Here is a 23,156-nt window from a genome sequence, read left to right on the forward strand (position 1 = left end):
TCTCTATGAATTTATTTCAATTGTTCCTGAAGCAGTTTGCTAGACATACCCATGGTAATCTGGAATCCCACAATGTTGATTTGGTTAAGGCTAGTTCATGGACTACCCTTTAAAAGTTAAACTTATGTTGTGTAATGCCTCAACTATGAGTTTAGTTATCACTTATGTGCTACTGCCCATTTTCTGAACATGTTCAAAAATACAAACGAGAGTCAAGATTATTTTAAAACAAAGTATATGACGTTAGTATATAAACCATGCTGCTGATTTTTGGTTGTGACTGAATGTTAACGTATGTCATGGATTCGCGCTGTAGTTCCTAGTTCCCTTTCATCTCCATAGAATATCACAGTTGTTCCCTGCCATTTTCGTTCCTTGCTTGAGTTATGAAAAGAGCATGAATAAGTCGATTTTTCCTTCAACTCTAGTATATATATGGCTGTAGTTATACAGCTGTTTGTTTGAGTTATAATAGCTAGGATAACGTCATGTTCAAAGCATGGAGATGGGATAGTTTAATTTTATGTTAGCCTCTATTTCTAGCACAGCCTCATTATTTTGAAATCTCTGAGATAATTAGCTGCCTTTAGTTGTATTCAAATCTATTTCAGCCTTTAGAGCATGAGTATCCAGTAAATATATTAGTATTATAATCTTGCTTACTTACATGCACTAAACACAAGGTCAAGTGCTTGGGTTTTGGACCAGCACAGAGTAGAGATTAACAAATTTTGCATCGTCCAAAGAAGCTAAAATGTCTGCCTTTAGTTTCCTCGTATTGTTTTAGCATCAAAACTCTAAAAACAATTGAATTTCAGTCCTTTTCTTCAAAGAATGGAACCTTGGACTTATGTTATTTTTCAAGTAGTTAGCTGCCTTTTTTGTTGTTGTTGTTTTGATGACTTTTCTTTTCAGATAATCCTGCAACTATGAACTCTGCTGATTATGCTTCTTTTTTCTAAGAATTCACCTTCGTCTATTTATTTTCCTTATTTAATCTGCTCATTTCCTAATCCTTTTCCTTTTATTTTTATGCATGACTATCGCATACGAGTCCGAGGGACTCATTTTCTTCCGCATTTGGCGTTGGGCTAAAAGCCCAACATGAAATTCTCCCCGTCCTTTCCTGTCCGCAGCCAACTAAGAAGACAAAAATCTGGGCTAAGCCCAACAGCAGCAGCCAATCTGTAGCAATCAGTCTAAATGGATCGGTTCATTTGAGTTCATACTACTGGGCCGAATCCCAATAGCAACAGTAACGCACCAACAGTCCTTAAAATGGGCTGAGCCCATTTAACCTATTTGCTCCTCCATTTTATTTCTGTGCATTTAACATGTATTGTATGACTAACATTTGTGCTTGTTAATTAAGATAAACTTTAGTAACATTAAGGGTTTTAGTTTAGTTATGGGTAGTTAATTCCACAAAATTACATTCATTTCTAGTTATGTTCTAAACTGCTTATATAGTATCTATAACATTTATTCGGAGTAATTTTTAAAATAGCATGACTATATATTTGAATTAAAAGAATCAACATTTACTCTTTTTATCTTAGAACACTTGAAATACACATTTGTTAAAACGTCAATTTTACAATAACTTTACAAATACATTTTAATTCGGTAGTTGGCGTAATTCATATTCAGAATACATATGAACATCACTCATTCCATTTCTTTTGGTTTATTTATAATTAAACTCTTTTTTTTTTATTAAATCACTATTTTTCTACAAGTTTTACTTTAAATAACTTTAGGAATATTATAAGATATTTTCTTAAACATTTAAACATTACATTTACACTTAGCCTAACTAATTATAAGTCCGGTCGGTTAACCATTGTTAATGGGTCTTAAAGGGTGCCTAATACCTTCCCTTTAGACTAATTGAACCCTTATCCAGAATCTTAAATTTCGCAGACCTTAAACAGATCTAACTTTAAAAATAACTTTAATAAATTTAGGTGTCCTAATTCACCATAAAATAATTAGGTGGCGACTCCTTAACATAAACAAAAAAGAGGAATCACCAATATGTCGTGCTCTACTTTAATCCCGGTTAAAAAGGGGTGTGACAGCTTCCTCCAAAGATTTTTTTCCATAACCATGTTCGAACCCCTAATCCCTAATTAAGAGATGAGCAGCTCCATCCGCTGCACAAGTTAAATTATGTATTTGTCTTAAAAGTTCATTAACTATGTATAGATTATTTATTTAGAACTAAAGAACTTCAGAAAATTAGGATACATAAGTTATAAATGTCAAATTCTGCCTCCACATTTGATTTGAAGTAAATAATTTCATCAAAATGGAAGTTAAAATATTAAAGGAGTGGAATGAAAATTTTGCTTTTATATAACTACCCACTTGTGGGACTACAATGGGTATATGGTTGTTGTTGTTGTTGTTGTTGTACACTTGTACTAACACAAATTATATTTTTTTAGTTAAAATATCTACTTTATATCTTGAGTAAGCCCGGGCCTCACATAACTAGTGGTATGAATAAAATTACATAGACTAGACTATAAACTTTTGACTTGAATCTGTATTTTGGATATGTATTTGTACTTTGAACAACTATGTGCCTATACTAGCAGTCATCAAACTAACATAACAGAAATATGAAAAAATCTACTTCGAATAACAAATGTATTGAACAACAACAATAACAACGATTCAGTCCTAAACAAGTGGAAATCAAGTGTGTTGAAATGTAAGCAAAATACATTCAGAAAGTCAATCAACCGTACATGAGCTAACTTCTGCTAATGCGGAAATTCCAATTTTGGCTATAAGAGTACTCCAGAATATAAACTTGGACGGTCAAAATCAGGCACCTTAAAAACAAGTTGTCCATGATGACCTCATCAACCAAAACGATGATGTCCAATTCCTAATGGATGATGTCCAACACCTAATGGATGATGTCCACGAACAAACTTAGGGATATTAACTAAATTAGCCAAAGTTGTCATGGCATGAGATTGGCCTGAAATTAGTCCTGTAGTTGAAGGATTTTGAGCTAAGATAATTGAATAACCATCATCAAAGTTCTCCATGCCTTGTGCCACTAACTGCCATATTAAGCTTCCACCCATAGTCCCTCCCGCTTTTGCAAAATTGTACACATTTCTGTAAACAAAGCTCATGTATGTGTCTCTTGCATTTTGGTTGTATCCTGGATCTTTGCTTGACTTTCCAAATTCAGCAAGCACTAATGGTTTCTTTAATATTGTTCTTGAATCTTGCCAATGACTTGTCATCCACTTTTGCATGAATGCTGCTTGAGCATCATCACTTTGTCCAGACAACCTGTTGACCGAAAAAATTATTCGTTATATGATGAGTCTAAGTTATGTATACTGAAAATATATATGTCGTTTACTCCATGTGATAAAATTGACGTATAATAATAACGTAATGAAAAAAATAAAAACGCCATGTGAATGTAACCTAAATTCTTATCCTATAGTCTAATAACAACTCATACGTAAATTCACTTTTCAACCAAACGTTGTGCAATGCGTGTGTATTCTTTTCTATTTTGGCTTTAGGGAAGTTAACTAGTCCGGATTTGAGGTTTAAAATAGATGTTTATTAAATTTACCATTGGTCAGTGTATGCATGTATAGTCGCAAAATCAATCTCCTTAACAAGATGGCTACTGATGAAATCTGTTCCAACTTGGTAACCAGGATTAAATTGCTTCTTTTCAGGCATTGAATCGCCATAAAATCCTTCCATTCCTATCTCCAACAAGTGCCTTTTGTCTAGTGATTTCACAAAACTTGCCATCTCTTGAACCCATCCCTGTGAAAAATCACAACACAAAGTCAGCCAAAAAACCATATGAGACATTATAATAAAGAAGATATATCACAGATGATAGATATTGTTACACACATTGACTGTTTTTCCAGAATAATCAGCATTGCAACGAGGCTCATTCATTAGTTCCCATGCCATGATTGTATTGTCATCCCTGTATGCTATTCCAGTCATGGTATTGACCCTTGTCACTATTTTCTGTTGCACAATTGTTAAAAAAAATATCAATAAGTTCCCTATATAATACTAATAAATATACCACATTTTTATACAACCATGTGGCATCTAATTTTTTCCTACCGTAACATGGTTCTTGTAATAATCTTTAAGAACTGGATGAGAATAAAAATCATCTTCATTGTTAATACTCTGAATTCCTGCATTTCTTGCCCATTGAGCATATTGATCTCTCCCTCCAAAATCTTTGTAGTTATTAACAAAGCTCAATATTAAGCGTATCCCATACTTTCTTGCTTCTGAGATCACAAAATCCAATCCCTATATCATCAAGAATAGATGCGAGTTAAAGGCCATTATATAAATAAAGTATCACATAGTAAAGAAAACAATAAACTTATTATAATTAGCCTTTAATTCTGGAAACATAATTAAGTAAATAAAAATATCTTATGAGTTGGTCACACATTTTAACATGATATCAGAGCAGATAGAGGTTTTGTTAGGGATAGCTATGAGGCAGGCAGGGCAGGGCAGTTTCAAATCTATCGTCACTCATAATTAAAAAGAATTTCTATATGCTTATAACCAAAAACAGAACCAAGAAAAAAAAAAACAGATTCACACGTGAAAGACATGTAGAGACACATATAACTAGATAAATAAAACATGTGTTTTTTTTAACAGTTGCAATTTTAATGAGTTGATCACACACTTCAACTTGATAAAGTAACGACCTGAAAAACACGTTCATCGTAGACACCAGGAGATATTTGCAACGCTGTATCGCCACCATCGCTAAAAGCCCAAGTCCTGCATACAGAAAGGCCGGCAGCAGAGGCTTCCTGGAAAACCTCAGAGACTTTGTACCTATCATTTGGCTCAGCAGCAACATGCATCAGCCAATAAGAGTTGAAACCATTGAAGAGAAATGGAGATCCATCTAGTACAAAATGAGGACCTTTTGTTCTAACAAATCCTACTTTATTAGTTTTATGTCCTAGATTCCTAGCTTCTGTGACTATAGCTAGAAGGCAGAGCAATGCAAAGAATGAGCTAATTGCTCTAGTAAAATAAGCCATTAATTAATTTGTTAGAACAATGTATAGTGGGAAAAGGAAGATTTGAGTAGCCAAGAGATGTTTGTAGGGCTATTTATAGTTATTTAGAGCTTGCTAAAAATAGAAAAAATGAAGTTGAAGTAATTAGGAGGATTTTCAGGATGGAAATCCAATAGTTGGTTTTACTAAATTTGGCAAAAACGAATTTCTGTATCTTTGGTTTGAAGATTTTGTGGAAAGCAGACAGAAGGTGAAAGTTCAGTTGATGGAAAAAGAGAAGAGAAAAATTAAAGAATAAAGGGAAAACAGACAAGGCGCTAAAATGTGGGTGATGTTTTACAAAAGTGCTTCTCCATGTGCCTAGTTTTAAAATTTGATAAGTTCATGGGAAATTGAATATGACATAGAAGGTTGAAGTGCTTGAAATTAATGAATCTCTCCATTTGTCCTGCATGATTTGAAGACAAGAAATACTGAAATGATCAGCTCATAATTTGGAGAGTTTTAGGGGGGCATGCATGTGAAGTTGGGATCCCGGCTTAGAAGCGGAGTAAGAGTTTTTACTAAGAGAATTCAAAAATCAATACCACATAAAAAGTAAACACGCGTGAGGGAATTCAACATCTAACCAAATATTCATAAAAGAAAATAATTTTGATACACGTGTGAGGGAATCCAACATCTAACCAAATATTCATAAAAGAAAATAAATTTGATACACGTGTGAGGGAATCCAACATCTACCAAATATTCATAAAAGAAAATAAATTTGATCTTATATATACAATGTAATTTTCTGACGAAGGGAGTTCGGATGAACCCCTGCGCCACCTTCTAGCGCCGCCCTTGTAGGAGCAAATCCAGTGCTTCGTCACTGAGTTCATCTGGATCAAGTACAATTAGATCACTTTGTGAGAACCTCGTTTACTCCAATTTTTTTTGTGGCTTTTATAGTGATCGACAATTATACGCCTATAACAATATTTGGCATGTAAATCTTATTCGGCTATTACATACAAAAATATAAAAAAAAAAGTAATATTTTACATTTTTAATGTTAGAAAAGATAAGAATATTATTTAAATTTCGCAAATTAAAAATTAAAGAAATCTAATACAATATTAATAAATCACTTTGATCCTTACAAGATGGAAAAGTTTTGTACAAATGGAATACAAATATGTGCAGATCTTTCAATGCAAAAATCTTTAATTACAGAAGTATGTATTGACATTACATTCTTTGTTAAAAGTGGTGTATTAAGGATTCAAAATAACAACAACATACCCAGTGTAATCCCCACAAATGAGGTCTGGAAAGGGTACGTAGAATGTACGCAAACCTTACCCTTACTTCGCAGATGTATTAAGGATTCAAAATATCTGGTCAAAGTACTAGTCTTGTTATTAATTATCTTAGAGATTATGTTTTCATATGTGGCTTTACGACAATAAACCAGTACTAACTTTTATTAATTATGAAAATACATGACTCGCAACGGAAGTGGGATCGTAAAATTAATTAATACTATTTGAGTAAGACTATTAACAGAGGTAATTTTATAAAAAAATATACTATTATATTGATGAATGTTGCTCTTACAGTGAAAAGCTTGTTATAGAGAACTAAAATATAACATAAAAAATCGGTTATAAGGAAAACTTAGTTGTAATTATAGTGAAATGATGTTTAGTGAGTGATTGTTATAGAGAAGTAGGGGTGTTCATGGTTCGGTTTGGGTCGGTTATTGGTTAAAACCATAACCAAACCAATTTAGTCGGTTTTTAAATGTCTAAAACCATAACCAAACCAAGTAAAATAATAACCACCGGTTTGGTTATTGTCGGTTTGGTTCGGTTTGGTTCGGTTTTTCGGTTTATGACTAGCCGTGACAATTCAAATATTCTCTCTCTACATTCTTCAAATTTCTTATGAAACTCTTTTTTCCTCATAGCCCACAAGGGTGAACTTTGCTACATATTGAGGGAAAGACACGCTGTTGGCAAATCAGGTGGACCAAACTTGCAACGCAGTTTAGATTCAAAAGAACAAGTCAAACAGAGGTTTTAAAATACAAACAACCCTTATGCTTACGACTTATTAGAGTTGGGCTTGGATTGTTGGACATATTCTTTTAAGACATGGGCCTTAAAAATAAGTAGACCAAAATTAAATTAATAATTAAAAGGTATAAAATATCTTTAATTATTTATGAAAAGCTAATATTATACATATAAATAATTATAAATTTTATGTATATAATTATCGGTTTGGTTCGGTTATTTATTCGGTTATTTTTTACTATAACCATAACCAAACCAAATATTATCGGTTTTTCAAATTTAAAACCAAACCAAACCAAACTAAACCAAATGTCGGTTATTTTATTCGGTTTGGTTAAATTTTCGGTTTGGTTTTGGTTTTAACCAAAACTGTGAACAACCCTATAGAGAAGTGTGATTGTATTTTTCAGAATTATAGATTGAAAACCCATAAATTTTTTAATACATATTACTCCCTCCGTCCTAATTTAATATCTTACTTTCAAAAGTACAACAAGCTCATTACTAATAAAAAAGTATTTAGTGTTTAAGAAAGGGATAAGGCACTATTACCCCCTGAACTTTGGACAAAGTTGCTACAACACACCTTACCTTTTCAAGGATCCTATTATCCCTTTGAACTTTTTTAAAACGGAATAGTCACCACCTTGAAACTAGATATTTAATCTCTTATGTGAGAGTGGCATACACTCTCCTTGCCACATGTATATTTATTTGTTTTCTATTTTTTTTAATTCTTTTCGGTAACATGACAACTTTTTTAAAATTTTGAAAAACTGAATTTTCTTTAAAAAAAAATGAAAAATGGCTATTTTAAAAAAATCTGATTATTTTTTTTAAATGAAAACATGATTTTTTTAAAAAATTTAAATATGGAAAAATGGGTTTTTTTAAAATATGGAAAATGTATTTTTTTTTTAAATGTCTTAAAAAATCTAGATTTTCATGATTTCATTTTTTAGGACACTTTTATTTTTCAAGTAAAATCTGAAAAAAGTGTTTTTTCTTGTCAAAATGTGAAAAAACTGATTTTTTTTAAAAAAATTGGAAAACTGATTTTTTTTTTCTAAATATGGAAAGCCCATTTTTTTTTTAAATAAATCTGGAAAACTAGCTTTTTTCATATATAGAAAAAAATAATCAGTTTTTCATATTTTTAAAAAAAATCAGTTTACAAAAAAAACTTTAATCTTTAATGATAATTAATTAGGTGTAACTAAATGTGAAGTACCCAATTAAAAATGACACATGTCAGATTTTATGGTTCTCACTCTCCCAAAGAGAGTGAAATTTAGTCTCCTTGCCACATCAGCACTTAGGGTGATAATTATCCATAAAACCTAAAGTGTGTCGTAGCAACTTTAGTCAAAGTTCAAAAAATAGCATTGCTTTATTCCTTTAAGAAACATAAAAGTCGACCCCATCAAGTCAAAATATCGTGGTTGTGCATTTAGTTGGTAAGAAAAACAGGAAGGGCATGATCTAAGGAAATTGATACTTGATAGAAGTGGTGAATAGTTGGGAAATGGTTAGTTAAGAAACAGAAGAAGTGGATATCCTAACAGAATACTCCATAAATTATGCATGAGAGAAGCAACATAAAAGAAATATGACTGCTAAAACCTATGAAAATGGCTTATGCATGCATTCCATGTGGCTAACTTGCCCTAGTGGCATCAGCTTCTACGTATGTTGTAGTCATAAATAATGTTGTTCGGTTATATGAACTTCCAGTTGTAAATAACAACTTGTTTAACGTAGGAATATGCATGCACAAAAATACCAGCGTATTTCATGATAGAGTCAGGAATTTCACTAAAACAATTTAAAATATAAAGAAGTAACCATGCAAATTAAAGAAGCCAAGAGATTCAATATTTACTCCTCCTATATATACATAAAAAATAATTTGACCTTCTATATACAGTGTAATTTTTCGATAAGTCCCTTCCGTCCTTCAGTACCCTAGCTCCACCCATGAGCATATACCCTCAAATATAGTCAATTTTAAGTCCTCCGCGGCCCACATCAACACAAACAGGGTAGATTTAGAATTTGAACTTTATTGATTCGAGTCTAAAATTCTACCGCATCTCATTAATTTATTGGGTATATGGAAATCTATTATTTATACTTATTGAGTGGATTTTTAATATAAATGAACTTTTTTCTTCTTCGTTACATCCGCCCCTGAACAAAAAGAATCGGGCCAGAAAAGAAAGGAAAAAACTCACTACTCCGCATTTCAAAAACAAAATCGATCTTAAGTAACAACACACACTTTCTATCCAAATTTAGGATTCTAGTTCAAATTTGCATAATCAATTAAGGATCAAGATTGTTTCCTAATCTATTGTAAAGTAATGCAAGTGTATACTGTAGAGTCAATTGTTCGCTTGAAAGAGATATCACCTTGAGGGACACCAATTATCACCTAATGACATATATCCCACATGCATGTAGCTATTGGCTAATCCCTTAAGTTTGAGGGAGGCTGCTTCAAGAAAATATAAGATCAGCTTATTACTCATTCAATTCTGTTGAAATCAGAGAAGCTGGGAGACAAAAACTTGAGATAAACGAAAACTTCATTAATAAACGCATCAATATAGAAATTTTCCGGTTAACTTGTCATATAATAATTCCCTAGCTATCTATACACGGGTTTGAGCGTTTGTCCTCAGTGGTGGCTGAAGCGCAAGGCAGCCCCAAAGCAATGGCTTTAGGCCTCCAAAATTTTTGGGGCCCCATTTTCACTAATAAATGAACTTTGACCAATATTTTAAAATTTATTTTTTTACCAAATTGATATGAAAAAAGTTGTAACTTATAATAATACTTTTATGTAATTTTCAAATATATAAATTTTAAAGTTAATCTAATCTAATTTAGATTCAAAGTTTAGTCAAATTGATCCCCGAAAGGCGAAAGTATTACATAAATTGGGAAGGAGGGAACAATATTTAAAAGTAAAAAGGTATAATTGTAACTAAAAAGGAGAAGAAAAACTATTATATTTGTTACTAATGTTGATTGCACCGGTTACAAAAATAGACTTCATAATAAAAATATATAAGAATTAAAAAAAAAAAAAGTTAGGGTCTCTCATGAAGATTTATCTTTAGGCCACCGAGGACGTTGAGCCGGCCCTGTTTGTCCTTCTTCATTTTTCCAGGATGATTAATGTCACACACACTCTCTCTCTCTGACCAAAATTGATGTTCACCAATGTTGCTTTTACACCGTGAAGACATGAAGCCATCTATAGTAGCATATAGGAGTGTCAAACGAGAGGGTTGGACTTAATTTGGATGGGTCAAAATCAGGGCCGGCTCAAAGTTCTCGGTGGCCTAAAGCCAAATCTTAACGAGAGGCCCTAATTTTTCTTTTTAAAAAAACTTCTAATATATTTTTATTGTGAAGTATATTTTTTATAACGGGTGCAATCAACATTAGTAACAAATTATAAGTTTTTCATCCCTTTTTTTATTTAAAATTATACCTTTTAGTTTTAAATACTAGTCCTCCGTCCCAATTTATGTGATACTTTTCACTTTTCGAGAGTCAATTTGACTAAAGTTTGAAGTTAAATTGGATTAGATTAACTAAATATTTTAAGATTAAAATTTATATATTTGAAAACTACACAAAAAGTACGATAAGTTACAACTTTTCTCATATCGATTTGGTGAAATGATACATTTGAAAATGTTGGTTAAAAATCATGCAATTTGAATCTCGGAAAGCGAAAAGTATCACATACATTAGAATAGAGGGAGTAATTATTAAAAAAAAATAATCATGAACCTATTATTAGTGAAACAGTTGCTTTGGCTGCCCTTCAGCTGGACCGGTCAAAATGGTTGATCAGTTGGATATTGACCCGACCAAAAGTTACTTAGGCTGAAATGAGTTGGGCTAAAATGGGCTAAAGAATGGGTCATAACCCAACCCGCCCAACTCTTACTAAGTTTAAGTTTTAATCTGTTTGTTTGTTCTTTTATAATTTTGTAATTAGTACCTAATAAAACTATTTTTTTATTTATTATGGCTATATAGATAACATATCAAATAAAAACTGTTTCTTTGAAATATTGTAACATGATTTCTCGTGGGTCAACTTGGGCTACATATCAGCCCAATTTTGATGGCCTGAAATGATTTGGGCTGAACTAATAAATGGATGGGTCAATGACCAACCCAAACTTGGAGGAGTTATGTTTTCATGGACTAATTTTGTCACCTCTAGTAGCATAAAAGGAGACATGCATGTTAGATTGTCCACATTGTGGAATGGATTGTTGTCAATTCATATGGTTTTAGACAATCACACGTCATTACCTAGTTTTGGGATTGAATTAACCGTGAGTAACGTCCATTTTCGTGAAACAAGATCTGAAATTTGAAATCATAATATCGGCATATAAGTAAATTGCATGCAGAAAAGAAGAAAATCCAATAGCTCAAGTTTTTTTTCACTCTTAATTTGGTGAGAAAATAGGCTAAGATTTCGTACGTCATTGGTAGTTAGAAAATGGAAGTAGAATGGCGAATTGGCAGACAACTTTGCAGAAAGTCTGGTGTTTTATTTGAAATCATACCGATCATCTGATAATGATGAATAACCGCAAAGGCGAAGGATCATTTATTGTTCCAACTGACATCTTAATTAGCACAACTGAAGTATTATACTTGAGAATGCAAGACAAGTGAAGCAAAGTCTGGCAATAACTATTTCATAGAGAGCAAGTTATATATTTGAGTGGTCAGTAAAAAATAATTACATTTGTTAGCTAAATGTATCTAACTTATTCATTAATTATGTAGAATTTATGTATATTATTTGTATACTATGTACTTACTACTAGCTATTATTTTGGCAGCGACTATATAGTGAAAAACCTTTCTTATATATATATATATATATATATATATAACTTATTCATTAATTATATAGAATTTATATATATTATTTGTATACTATATACTTACTACTAGCTATTATTTTGGCAGCGATTATATAGTGAAAAACCTTTTTTCGTATATATATTTGATGGATTTATAAATCAGAAAGTAAGAGCTTTGCCTAAAAATATACATGAATTTTATTGTAAATAGGTTTTAAAGCGTCTATTATATCATCCGGATATTGTTAGTAAAATTGGAATTGATTTAATAACTTTGGATCGTAAAATCACAAGCTTGACAAAAACTTGAATAAAAATACACAATGAAATGGTATGCCCTTTGATTGATACTCAGGATGACCAAATGTAGAACTTTTCTTTTTCCCAAGCAACATGAAAATTACATACTTGAGGTTAATGAACTTCACATGTTTGCATGGTAATGTGAATTTCAATTATGATTTATGACTAAGCTAAGTCCTCTTGATTAGTTTACATATAAATTTTAGAATCTGAAATATAAATGTCATCCGCAAGAATCTCTCATGGAATTAACTTTCCTCCATTGCTCTAAATTGATATAGTTTTAATAAAAATAGTCCAAATATCACATGATTCTTATATAAGAACGATTGAAACGTACATTTTAATAAATTATTTGAAGGTTAAATGTACCTAGCCGACAATTACAAAGACATAAATCAAAATAAAAAACTGAAAAATAAATGTCATCCAAGAATCTCTGATGGATAATGTTAAGTTCAATTCTTTTCTTCCATGGCCTCTAAGATGAAAAAATAAATCCTAGACCTGAACCAAATGAGCCAAGGCAGTCATGGCATGAGACTGGCCTGTAATAATTCCAGCAGTTGATGGATTTTTTCCCAATTCAATACAATAACCGTCATCAAAATTTTCCATCCCTTGTGCCACGAGCTGCCATATTAAGCTTCCTCCCATAGTTCCTCCATCTTTAGCTAAACTATAAGTATTTCTATATATAGTGATCATAAATGTGTCTCGTATTTCTTGACTGTATCCTGGATCTCTGCTTGACTTTCCAAATTCTGCTAGAACCAATGGTTTCCTCAGTATGTTTTTTGCGTCTTGCCAATGGCTTGTCATCCACCTTTGCATAAACGTCATTTGAGCATCATCATTTTGACCAGATAACCTATAATAAAGCATAAAAATTCTTTTTAAAAAAACAGTTAAGGATAACTATTGCATGTAACTAGATAACATATGGCTGATGTATTTATATACATGTACAGATTTTATTTTATTATTAAGAAGTATTTATAAAAAAATGACGCAGTACGTGATGCTTCTGCATCCCACTCCAAATGTCAGAACAATAACGTGGATAATTCGATGTTTTTAAATTTATCTTTTATATAGAGGAAGTACTGTATGTGCTGATATAATTAACCTGCAAATTTCTTTACCAGTTTGTTTGAAAAGCTTTCCTACAAATCCAATTGTTAGCAACAACTCTAAATTTACCTATATTAACTACGGATTTAACTGAACACTGTATTTTGATGTAGTATATAGATATATTTATGCTAAAACCACAAGAAAAATTCAATAGGTTATAAAATTCTGACTCATAATATTTCAAAAAGTATATTATATATGTTCAGTGCTGAAAACCTTAAAGGCTGAATACATTAAATTTAAATTCTAAATCCGTCAATCTGTTGTCATGTAAATAATAGTTTATCAATATCTTGATTTTAGTAATTAACAGGTCACTTGGTCTATTTGCAGCTTGGTCTATTTGCAGTATTAATAGCATCATGAATTATGAAGAAAAAATAGCTTAATATACCATTGGTCAGTATATGCATGGATAGTGGCAAAATCAATCTCCTTGATTAAATTGTTATTGATAAAGTCTGTCCCAACTTGGTAACCAGGATTGACTGACTTCCTGTCAGGCACTGAATCACCATAAAATCCTTCCATTCCTATCTCCAGCAAGTGTTTGTTATCTAGTGATTTCACGAAACTTGCCATTTCTTGAACCCAAGCCTGTAGTAATTTAATATCAACAAGAAGCAGAAAACAAATAGTCATTAAATTTTTTGAATTTAATCAGTAATTGGGAAATAGAAAGGCTGTCTTTTATTTAGGCTTACGTTAACAGTATTTCCAGAATAATCAGCTTGGTTGCGGGGCTCATTCATGAGTTCCCATGCCATGATAGTTGAATCATCTTTGTAAGCCATTCCAGTAATGGTATTAAACCTTGTAATAACTTTCTGCACCAATTCAAAAACCATGCATGTTGTACTTCAGAATAATATATTAATTAGTTACCAACTTCATAATTGTAAATAATAAAGAGATTAACTTCGGCCAAAAAATAGCATGAGAAGAGTTAAACTTTAAAAGAATATTAGAGTTGTAGTAAATGCTATGTTTTTGTTACCTGGATGTGGTTCTTATAGTAATCTTTAGTCACATAATGAGTGTAGAAATCATCCGCTCCATTTATCTGAGCTCCAACATTTCGTGCCCATTGAGCATATTGAGCTTTCCCTCCAAAGTCATTATAGTTGTTTACGAAGCTCAAGATTAAGCGAACCCCATACTTCTTAGCCTCCGATATAACAAAATCCAAACCCTACGTACATCCACACAATACACTTGTTAAATATTATCAACAATCCTAAATCTACCTTTAAGATTACCATGCGTAGAAATAATGGCATATTTATATATTTCACATAGTATTAGTAGACGAATAGAAAATTTTAGTTTATAATGTGTAGTATGCTTTCCGTTGTTTGACTATATATGGAGTTTAAGAAAATAATGAAGATTTTTGTCATGTACCAATACACTTAATCAAAACTTGTGATTGCAAGTTGAAAAAGAAAAGTTGTGGTCTTAACAAGATCAAATGACATTTCTACCCGTGGCTTTAAAAGCATGTCTTAAGGATAAAATAAGAAGTTCAAAATTAAAGAGTTTTTAAATATAGAAAGCTGTAAATTCACTATCATATAAAATGAAACTGAGGAAGTACATACCTGAAAAACACGTTCATCATAAACACCAGGTGAAATTTGCAGTGCCCTATCGCCTCCATCACTAAAAGCCCAAGTCCGGCATACAGAGAGCCCTACAGAAGATGCTTCCTTGAGGACCTCGGTAACCTTGTACCTCTCACTAGGCTCAGCAGCAGCATGCATTAGCCAGTAGGAGTTGAAACCATTGAATAGAAAAGGTGATCCGTCGAGTTCAAAATGGGCACCATTGACTCTAACAAACCCTTCATTTGCATTCTCAAGTAAAACCCTAGCTTCACATGCAAGAGCTAGGGACAAGATGAAGAGAACAAAATAACTAACCATTCTTTGAAAAGAAGACATTACTTTGATAGACAAATTAAATGCACATATGGTTTTGTAGTGAAATAAAAGCTGTGATAGGTTATATTGGTCACGTGTTTGGGCCAATATTTATAGTGATTGGAGTATTAGGAAACTTGCTAAAAATAGTAATATTTGATCCCAATTGGGGATGTAATAAGTTAGAAAGTGGTGGTTTACTAAATTTGGTTGGAATATATTTTCTTAAAGCTTAAGAGTACTTTATGGGAGGTTGATACTAGATGAGGTTATTTAGTTGTATAAAGCAAGAAAATCAGTTAAGGTAATTAGAAAGAGAAAAAGAATGACAAAAAGCATTACTCTGTTTAATTAAGAAATTAAAGAAGTGGATGGATGAAAACATTACGGTTTGTGGGTGATTCCTTGCATGCATAAAAAGAAAAAATTGCTTTGTGTGGTTGGTTTTTCAAGTTGATTAATTGGACGAGCACTAAAAATGTGATGATGATCAAACATATGAAGAAGTGTACTCTAATGCTTTTGCAGTTAGAAAAGTTAGTTAGAACTTAATCCAGCAGATTGATTTAATTTGTTTTTTCTATTATTAGTTACAAGGACATAATTTCCTGTTGGAGCTTCTAGTTTACCGTTATTAGACTTATTTGCATAGAATTTTAAGTTGTTCCGTATAGGATTAAAAGTGGATCGGAATTCTGAAGAGTTTCCAGGTAGGATATTAATGTAGAAGCTGGTGGTTGCTGAATTGATGTGGCTGTGGATATTAATTCGATGGAAGCTAATTAAAGTTTCTATTGGAATATAAGTGATCAGTTTAATTGAACTCGCCTTTTTGCTCAGATCTCTCTCACACGCATAGATAAACGCTGAAAAAGTAATACATATTTTCGATATACAAATTAAGTTCTAGATTCGTATTTTCAATATACTCAAAATCTTGAACACATTATTTTAAATTTAATTCTGAATTCGGTGTGCACATGCATTCTGTTGCATGGATAGACCTTTAACTGTATTTTCTAACAAATTTTGAGAGAAAACCGCTTATATTTTATTTGTGAAGGATAGTTCATGTTGTTGGAAACTTGTATCTGAAGGCTGAAAGGAAGCCTGTTAAGGAGCAAAAGTTAGATCCTCTGACGAGCTCGTAAATTTCCTTAATTCGGAGAAGGAGAATACACAGGATGTCTGCGGTTTGATTTGAATTTGGACGGATCAAACTAAACTACATTAATAAATGAGGAGAAGCTGTCCCAAAAAAAAAAAAAAAAGGAGGTTAATAGGGTGTCAAATGGACGGGTTGAGATAAATTTAGACAGGTAAAAATATGTTAAGTTAAGGTCATTGACCAATCCAAAAGTTATTCGGTCTTAGATGAATTGAACTACAGAAAGATAGGCTAAATAATGGCTCGCAACCCAGCTTGCGCAATAGACATTAAGGTTTTTTTTTTTCTTCTTACAATTTGTTTAATGGTCAAACAAAACTACTAATATGACTATATTAAACATGCTAAATGGAAAATAGTTTGATAAGGTTTCTCATAGACAGCTTTGGGCTAACATATTTACCCAAGTCAGCCTGATTATTAGATGGATTGACGGGCGGATCAAAATAGCTTGAGTTAATAAACATCCCAACTAGGATGATTGGACTGACCACATTTTTATGAGCTAATTTATCATCCAGGAAAAAAAAATAACTAAGGAAAAAAGTATAATATATTTTCTCCCAAATAATAAGATGTTAAAAGAAGATTTTTTTTTTACATATCAATCCTGTATGTGGCAAGAAATAGCTCGAGGAGTCCCCTGTCAAATTAGCGTGTTCTATTTTATAGGTGAGACATGCTAATAACATATTTTCCCTTGCAATATAAATTGGTGTGATTCATGACTACATGGATAGTTATGATGAGTAATTCAATGTACAGCTAGGGAATACAAAATGAAATCATATCAATATGTCACGACTCATGATTAGTGCCGGAGCCTGAATATTTACAAGGCGAGTTCAAAATATAAAAGAAATAAATACACAAAGAAGACAGGGGATTCAACATCTATTATGTATGCATAAAAATGATCTTAACCTTATATATATACTGTAACTTTTCGCCGAAGAGGATTCGGATGAACCCCTTCCGCCCAGGGGCGGATTGGTGAACATCCTGAGCAAAAAATTACAGTGTATATTTAGGATAAATTTTCTGTGTTCATGTATATATATTAACTTTTGAACACCCTGAACAAATGCAAAAAATTAGGTCAAGTGGTTCAGTTGTTTTTCCAAACACCCTGAGTGGAAATCCTAGATCCGCCACTGCTTCCGCCCACACTGGCGAAGCCAGGAATTTGGGGAAGGGTGTGAAATTTTGTTCTCACTTGTGTTAAGGATGTGCAAAATTAAATATATACTCATAATCACTAACATTTAACCTATGTACACCGCGTAATTTTCTAGAAAAGAGTGTGCACCTGACCACCCTTCGCCTAAGGTGGCTCCGCCGATGCTTATGACTCGCATGACTCTTTTCTGTTTGTATATTTGAAATCATGATATGAGCCCAAATTACAATGGACATGGGCTGCAATCTGTTGGGCCTCAATTAGAAAAAAATGGCCGGGTTGCGAAGGTGGATTTCAAGCATTTCTATGGTACATCCAATTCAACCCGTAAGATCTTCAATATGGGAGGTCTCTATATATATAGCAGAAAAGAATCTTTCTAGATGATCAACAACGTACAAGCATGCATTTATGGCCTGCAGTACACTACCATATTCTGCTGATAGCTATAATACGACCACTAATTTAAAAGAGATAAGTTGGGTCCGAAGCTGAAATATTTTACTCGATAATGACAATAAATTAAAAGCTCGAGAAAAATATAGGCTAGTATGTTAATAAGCAGGGGCGGACCTACATTGGGTCAAGGGGATTCAACCGAACCCACTTCACTCAATGTTTTGACTTTTTACATGTATTAATTCATTGAAAAATGTATATATAAATGAAATGAACCCTCTTGCAACAGTGAAAAAGCGTAGCTAAGTTGGTTAGTGGGATCATTTATAACGAATGGATCTGAGATCGAGCCTCGGTATAATCGAAATCTCTGTACTTTTAGTTTAAAAAGTCACGAGTTGGCTAGCGGATTCATTTATACATGTACACCATTATAGTCCTAGACACCTAGTCCGAGGGATTAGCGGGAGTAATACTTTTAGTTCAATTTTCCTTTCAAGTTTATTATTTGAGAATTATATTGAAATTGTTAATAATAATTGAGATTATATATTTATAGCTCTAAAATAGTACTACTTGTTATTGTACTTGGTTTAAATTCTTTTGTAATCTACAAAGTTGTGTATTTTTTTCTTCTTCCTTGTTATACAGGTTAGTGTGTTTTTATTTATTATTTTACTATATATTTTTTTATTTTTTTATTGTTTTCCAAAATTGCTACATTTTTATTGTTATTTATAGGAGTAATACTTAACAATTTAATTGAAGATATGTGGAAAATCTCAATCTTATAAAAACTTGATATATGTTTTGTCTAATTATTTATTCCTTTTTAAATTGAACACCTCAAAACGATATTCCTTTTTAAATTACTTCTTCATTTATTTTAGAATTATAAAATACCACGTCAAAACAACTTTTTTCAGGGGTATTATGGGAATAGAAAAAATATGATAATTATTATTATCGACAACTATCGTGGTTCATTGTAACTTGAACCCGCTTGAACAAAATCCTGGATCCGCCACTGTTGATAAGGTGTTCATAGCTATTAATGAAGTGAGATTTTCAAAGTTTCCATGGACGTTAGATGATCAACCCGAAGGTAAGAATTATGGGGGGAAAAGTAGATGAGGCAACATAGTGGTCTCTCCCTTATTTACGTTTTCAAGACTCAAATTTAAATATAGGAGGAGTCCTCCTATCTTAGGTGTATAATAGTTAGTTATCCTATTAACACGTCATTAGTTTTATTATGATGAAGAAGTTCGAATTTGGCATATCTAAATAGTAAGATGTGTATTAAAGATTAAGACGTTTGAATCTGAATACTAAGATGATGGTATTAAGATACTAAATAATTAAAACTGTTTGTTTTCTCAAAATCTAAATGCAAGAAACTTGTCTTTAGTTAAAAATTAATAAATATAAAATTCATACAAATACTAATTAATCTATTCTATAACAATCAAAAAATTTAAATCATATGTAGTTGGTTGTGGAAATGGTTAATGGTGGTGAATGATAATGCCTCACATAATTGTTAATGTGGTGGTTGATGGTGACAGTTGGTGGTGACGACTGATAACTGTGGTGGATGGCAGTTGAGATGACTTATTGCGATTGTAGATGGTGATGATATCTGTATTGATCACTGGATGTTATGATAATGATGATTGGTGCTTATTGTCTTAAATTGGTTGATATGGCAGCGATGGTTGATTGTGGTGATTGGTGCATGGTTGCGATTGTAACTGAGAAGAATGGTCGTTGTGGATGGCGGTGATTGACAGTGGTAGGCGGCGACAAATGATTAGAGGTGAAAATTGATAGAATAGTCATAAAATGTCATCTTTACAAAAATTCTTGAATACATCATCTTAATGATATTAAAAGTTTGTTACAAATTTAATTCATTTAACTCATTCTATCAAGGAAAGAACTTGGCACTAGCCATTACTCTTACTATTTGCTACTCCTGTTCATTTTTACTTGTTCATTGTACTAAAATAAAATTTTATTTTTACTTTTCCACTTTTGATATCAAGAGAAAAGTAATTTTTGTTTTTGTTTTACCCGTAGTATTAATTACTCTTTTCAATAGCATTTTTCACTACTAAAAAAACGGAAAAAATCGATGACGAAAATCGACGGACTGCGTCGGTTTTTTCAATGAAACCGACGGGAAACTGACCCTGTATGGTCCGTCAGTTTACATAGCCTCGCTTTTTGAAAACCGACGGACCACGTTGGTTTTTTCCGAAGGACTGCGTCGGTTACGTGGTCTGTCGGGTTTTATACAATATTAAAAAAAAAAAACCGATAGACTGAGTCGGTTTTTTTAATTTCTGATTTATTATGATATATAAAAACAATATATATTTTATGGAAAAATCGACAAACGACGTCGGTTTTTTATTTAATTTTTTTTATTTTAAATACAAAACCGCCACAGTGCGTCGGTTTTTTCATAAAATTTCAGAATTATTTTTCCAGAAAACCGACGGACTGAGTCAGTTTTCCGTTGGTTTTCTGGAAAATTTCCAAAATTAATTTCCAGAAAACCGACGGACTGCGTCGGTTTTCTGGAAAATTTCCTGCATTCAATTCCTGCATTTTCAGCAGCCACACCTGCACAGAAACTAGTACCAAAAGCAGCTCAAAACTAGCATTAAAATGCTCCAAATCAATTCTAAAAGAGCTACAACACATAAAATCACCCTAAGTAATAATAAAACACATCAAACACTATCTAAACACATCAAATACGATCTAAATAGACCTTCAAAGTTCAGAAATATTTAAATGTCCAACCAAAAGTACCATTAACTAGTTTTAACACAATCTCTTTGCTTCATAGTAACTCTTAGGTATGTCGAATTCCGGACTAACTAGTTCCCCTACAAGCTTAATCATTGAGTCCATAGCAGCTTCAACAACAGTTCAATCAGATTTGATGTTAATCATTCTAACTGCAACAGACAACTTAGAATGCTGACTCCCTACCTAAAGTGGACGACTAGCCTCTTCTAATTCTTGATAGAAGCGCATTGCTTCTTCATTAGGAGGTTCCTCAAAATTTTGCTCAGGTTCAAACCCAGACTATACGCCAAAAGCATCATTAACCATATCATTAACTCTATCATATTGGACATGACTATATTCCTGCGACACACTACTTTCATCGACAACCATATTGTAAAATATACCATTGACCCCATCAGTCTCTCTATGATCAGTCCAAACATAATATTTCTGCTTAAACCCACGACTATATAAATGAACCCTAACCGCTTCCGGTTTCAAATACTTCATACACCGGCAATGAGAACAAGGACACCTAATTACCCCTTCATTTTGAAAAGGGTGAAGTGTCATTGAATGTGTGATAAACCCATCAACACCTTCAACAAATTCATCATGTACACCCACACGATTACTATTATTCATATTATACATCCACATACGATCCATCTACAAAAACAACCCACAAATTATTGAGGTTATAGAAATATATTATAACTTAAGAATTCTAACTTAAGAAAACACAATCCCAACCACTTCTAACTTTGAATTCTCAATAACAATTCTAACTTTAATATAATTTTGAAAAACACAACCCCAACCAATTATAACTTTGAAATCTCAATAACAATTCTAACTTTAATAACTTATGGATTCTAACTTTAATTCTAAAAATTGAAAAGTAAATCTAGTCAAATAAAGTTTACATTTTAGTTTTGAGGTTATAGAAATATTATAACTTAATAATTCTAGCATAACTTAATAATTCTAACTTTGAAAAGCACAATTCCAACCAATTCTAAAAATTGAAAAGTAAATCTAGAGAAATAAAATCTACATTTTAGTATTGAGGTTATAGAAATACTATAACTTAACAATTCTAACTTTGAAAAGCACAATCTCAACCAATTCTAACTTTGAATTCTCAATAACAATTCTAACTTTAATAACTTATGGATTCTAACTTTAATTCTAAAAATTGAAAAGTAAATCTAGTCAAATAAAGTCTACATTTTAGTTTTGAGGTTATAGAAATATTATAACTTAATAATTCTAACATAATTTAATAATTCTAACTTTGAAAAGCACAATTCCAACTAATTCTAAAAATTGAAAAGTAAATCTAGAGAAATAAAATCTACATTTTAGTATTGAGGTTATACAAATACTATAACTTAACAATTCTAACTTTGAAAAGCACAATCTCAACCAATTCTAATTTGGAATGATCAATAACAATTCTAATAACTTATGGAATTCTAACAAAAAGCACAATCCAACAAAAAAAAATAGTCAAATAATTAAAGTATACATTTTTGCACATATTCAACATCAATAATATTACAAAGGATGACAACTAAGCTAACACAAATACATTACAAAGAACATGAAATATAGCACAATCTCAAGCCAAAAAAAAAAATGACAACTAAACTAGTCAAATAAATTTTGCATTTTTTTCACAAATTCAACATTAATAACATTGCAAATGATGTTTAACAAAGCTAAATAGATTAGCATTAGGCCTAAAATCTACAAATAAAACTAAAATTGAAAGAATTTTAAAAGCCTTAATTTAAGAGAAACTAACCTCAATTAATTAACTTCAAAACGGGTCTGGGGTTGGTGGGGACGGGCTGCACAGGCGGCGGCGGGGAAATGGGCGGCGGGGCTGGGCGGAGGGGAGGGGGGCGGCGGGTAGCTAGGGTTTGAGGGGAATGGGAGTTTAATTGGGAAGAGGAGAAGAAATGGGTATGAAAACCCGTCTGAAATGTTTTTAAAGAAAAACCGACGGACAAAACCGACCTTGTCTGTCGGTTTTTCCCGCACGTTTGACCAGATTTGACCCAAAAAATTAAAAAAAATCCATCGGTGTTATGTCCCGTGTTTTCGCATAATTGGAAATCGAGAAATAATTAAGACTTGTGTGTTATGAGGAAATATTTTGATTCTAGTTGATATGACTATGTTGGTTATGAAA

General features: G+C 32.2%; 2 protein-coding genes across 2 annotated transcripts; both read right to left on the reverse strand.

The window, feature by feature from the left end:
• Positions 1 to 2,618: 2,618 nt before the first annotated feature.
• Positions 2,619 to 5,580, reverse strand: LOC132617173 (mannan endo-1,4-beta-mannosidase 5-like). Its single transcript, XM_060332152.1, has 5 exons — positions 4,749 to 5,580; positions 4,135 to 4,332; positions 3,910 to 4,032; positions 3,614 to 3,816; positions 2,619 to 3,318 (listed from the first exon to the last, which is right to left on the reverse strand). The coding sequence occupies exons 1-5, from the start codon at positions 5,091 to 5,093 to the stop codon at positions 2,874 to 2,876; spliced, it is 1,314 nt and encodes a 437-aa protein (XP_060188135.1). The 5' UTR covers positions 5,094 to 5,580; the 3' UTR covers positions 2,619 to 2,873.
• Positions 5,581 to 12,624: 7,044 nt separating this feature from the next.
• On the reverse strand, positions 12,625 to 15,477 carry LOC132617247 (mannan endo-1,4-beta-mannosidase 5). The gene is made up of 5 exons (XM_060332244.1): positions 15,084 to 15,477; positions 14,480 to 14,674; positions 14,187 to 14,309; positions 13,877 to 14,079; positions 12,625 to 13,216 (listed from the first exon to the last, which is right to left on the reverse strand). Exons 1-5 carry the CDS (start codon positions 15,423 to 15,425, stop codon positions 12,847 to 12,849), a joined length of 1,233 nt encoding a protein of 410 aa, XP_060188227.1. The 5' UTR covers positions 15,426 to 15,477; the 3' UTR covers positions 12,625 to 12,846.
• Between the last annotated feature and the right edge of the window lie 7,679 nt (positions 15,478 to 23,156).

The sequence above is a fragment of the Lycium barbarum genome, chromosome 1 (assembly GCF_019175385.1).
Source record: "Lycium barbarum isolate Lr01 chromosome 1, ASM1917538v2, whole genome shotgun sequence".
Lineage (NCBI taxonomy): Eukaryota > Viridiplantae > Streptophyta > Magnoliopsida > Solanales > Solanaceae > Lycium > Lycium barbarum.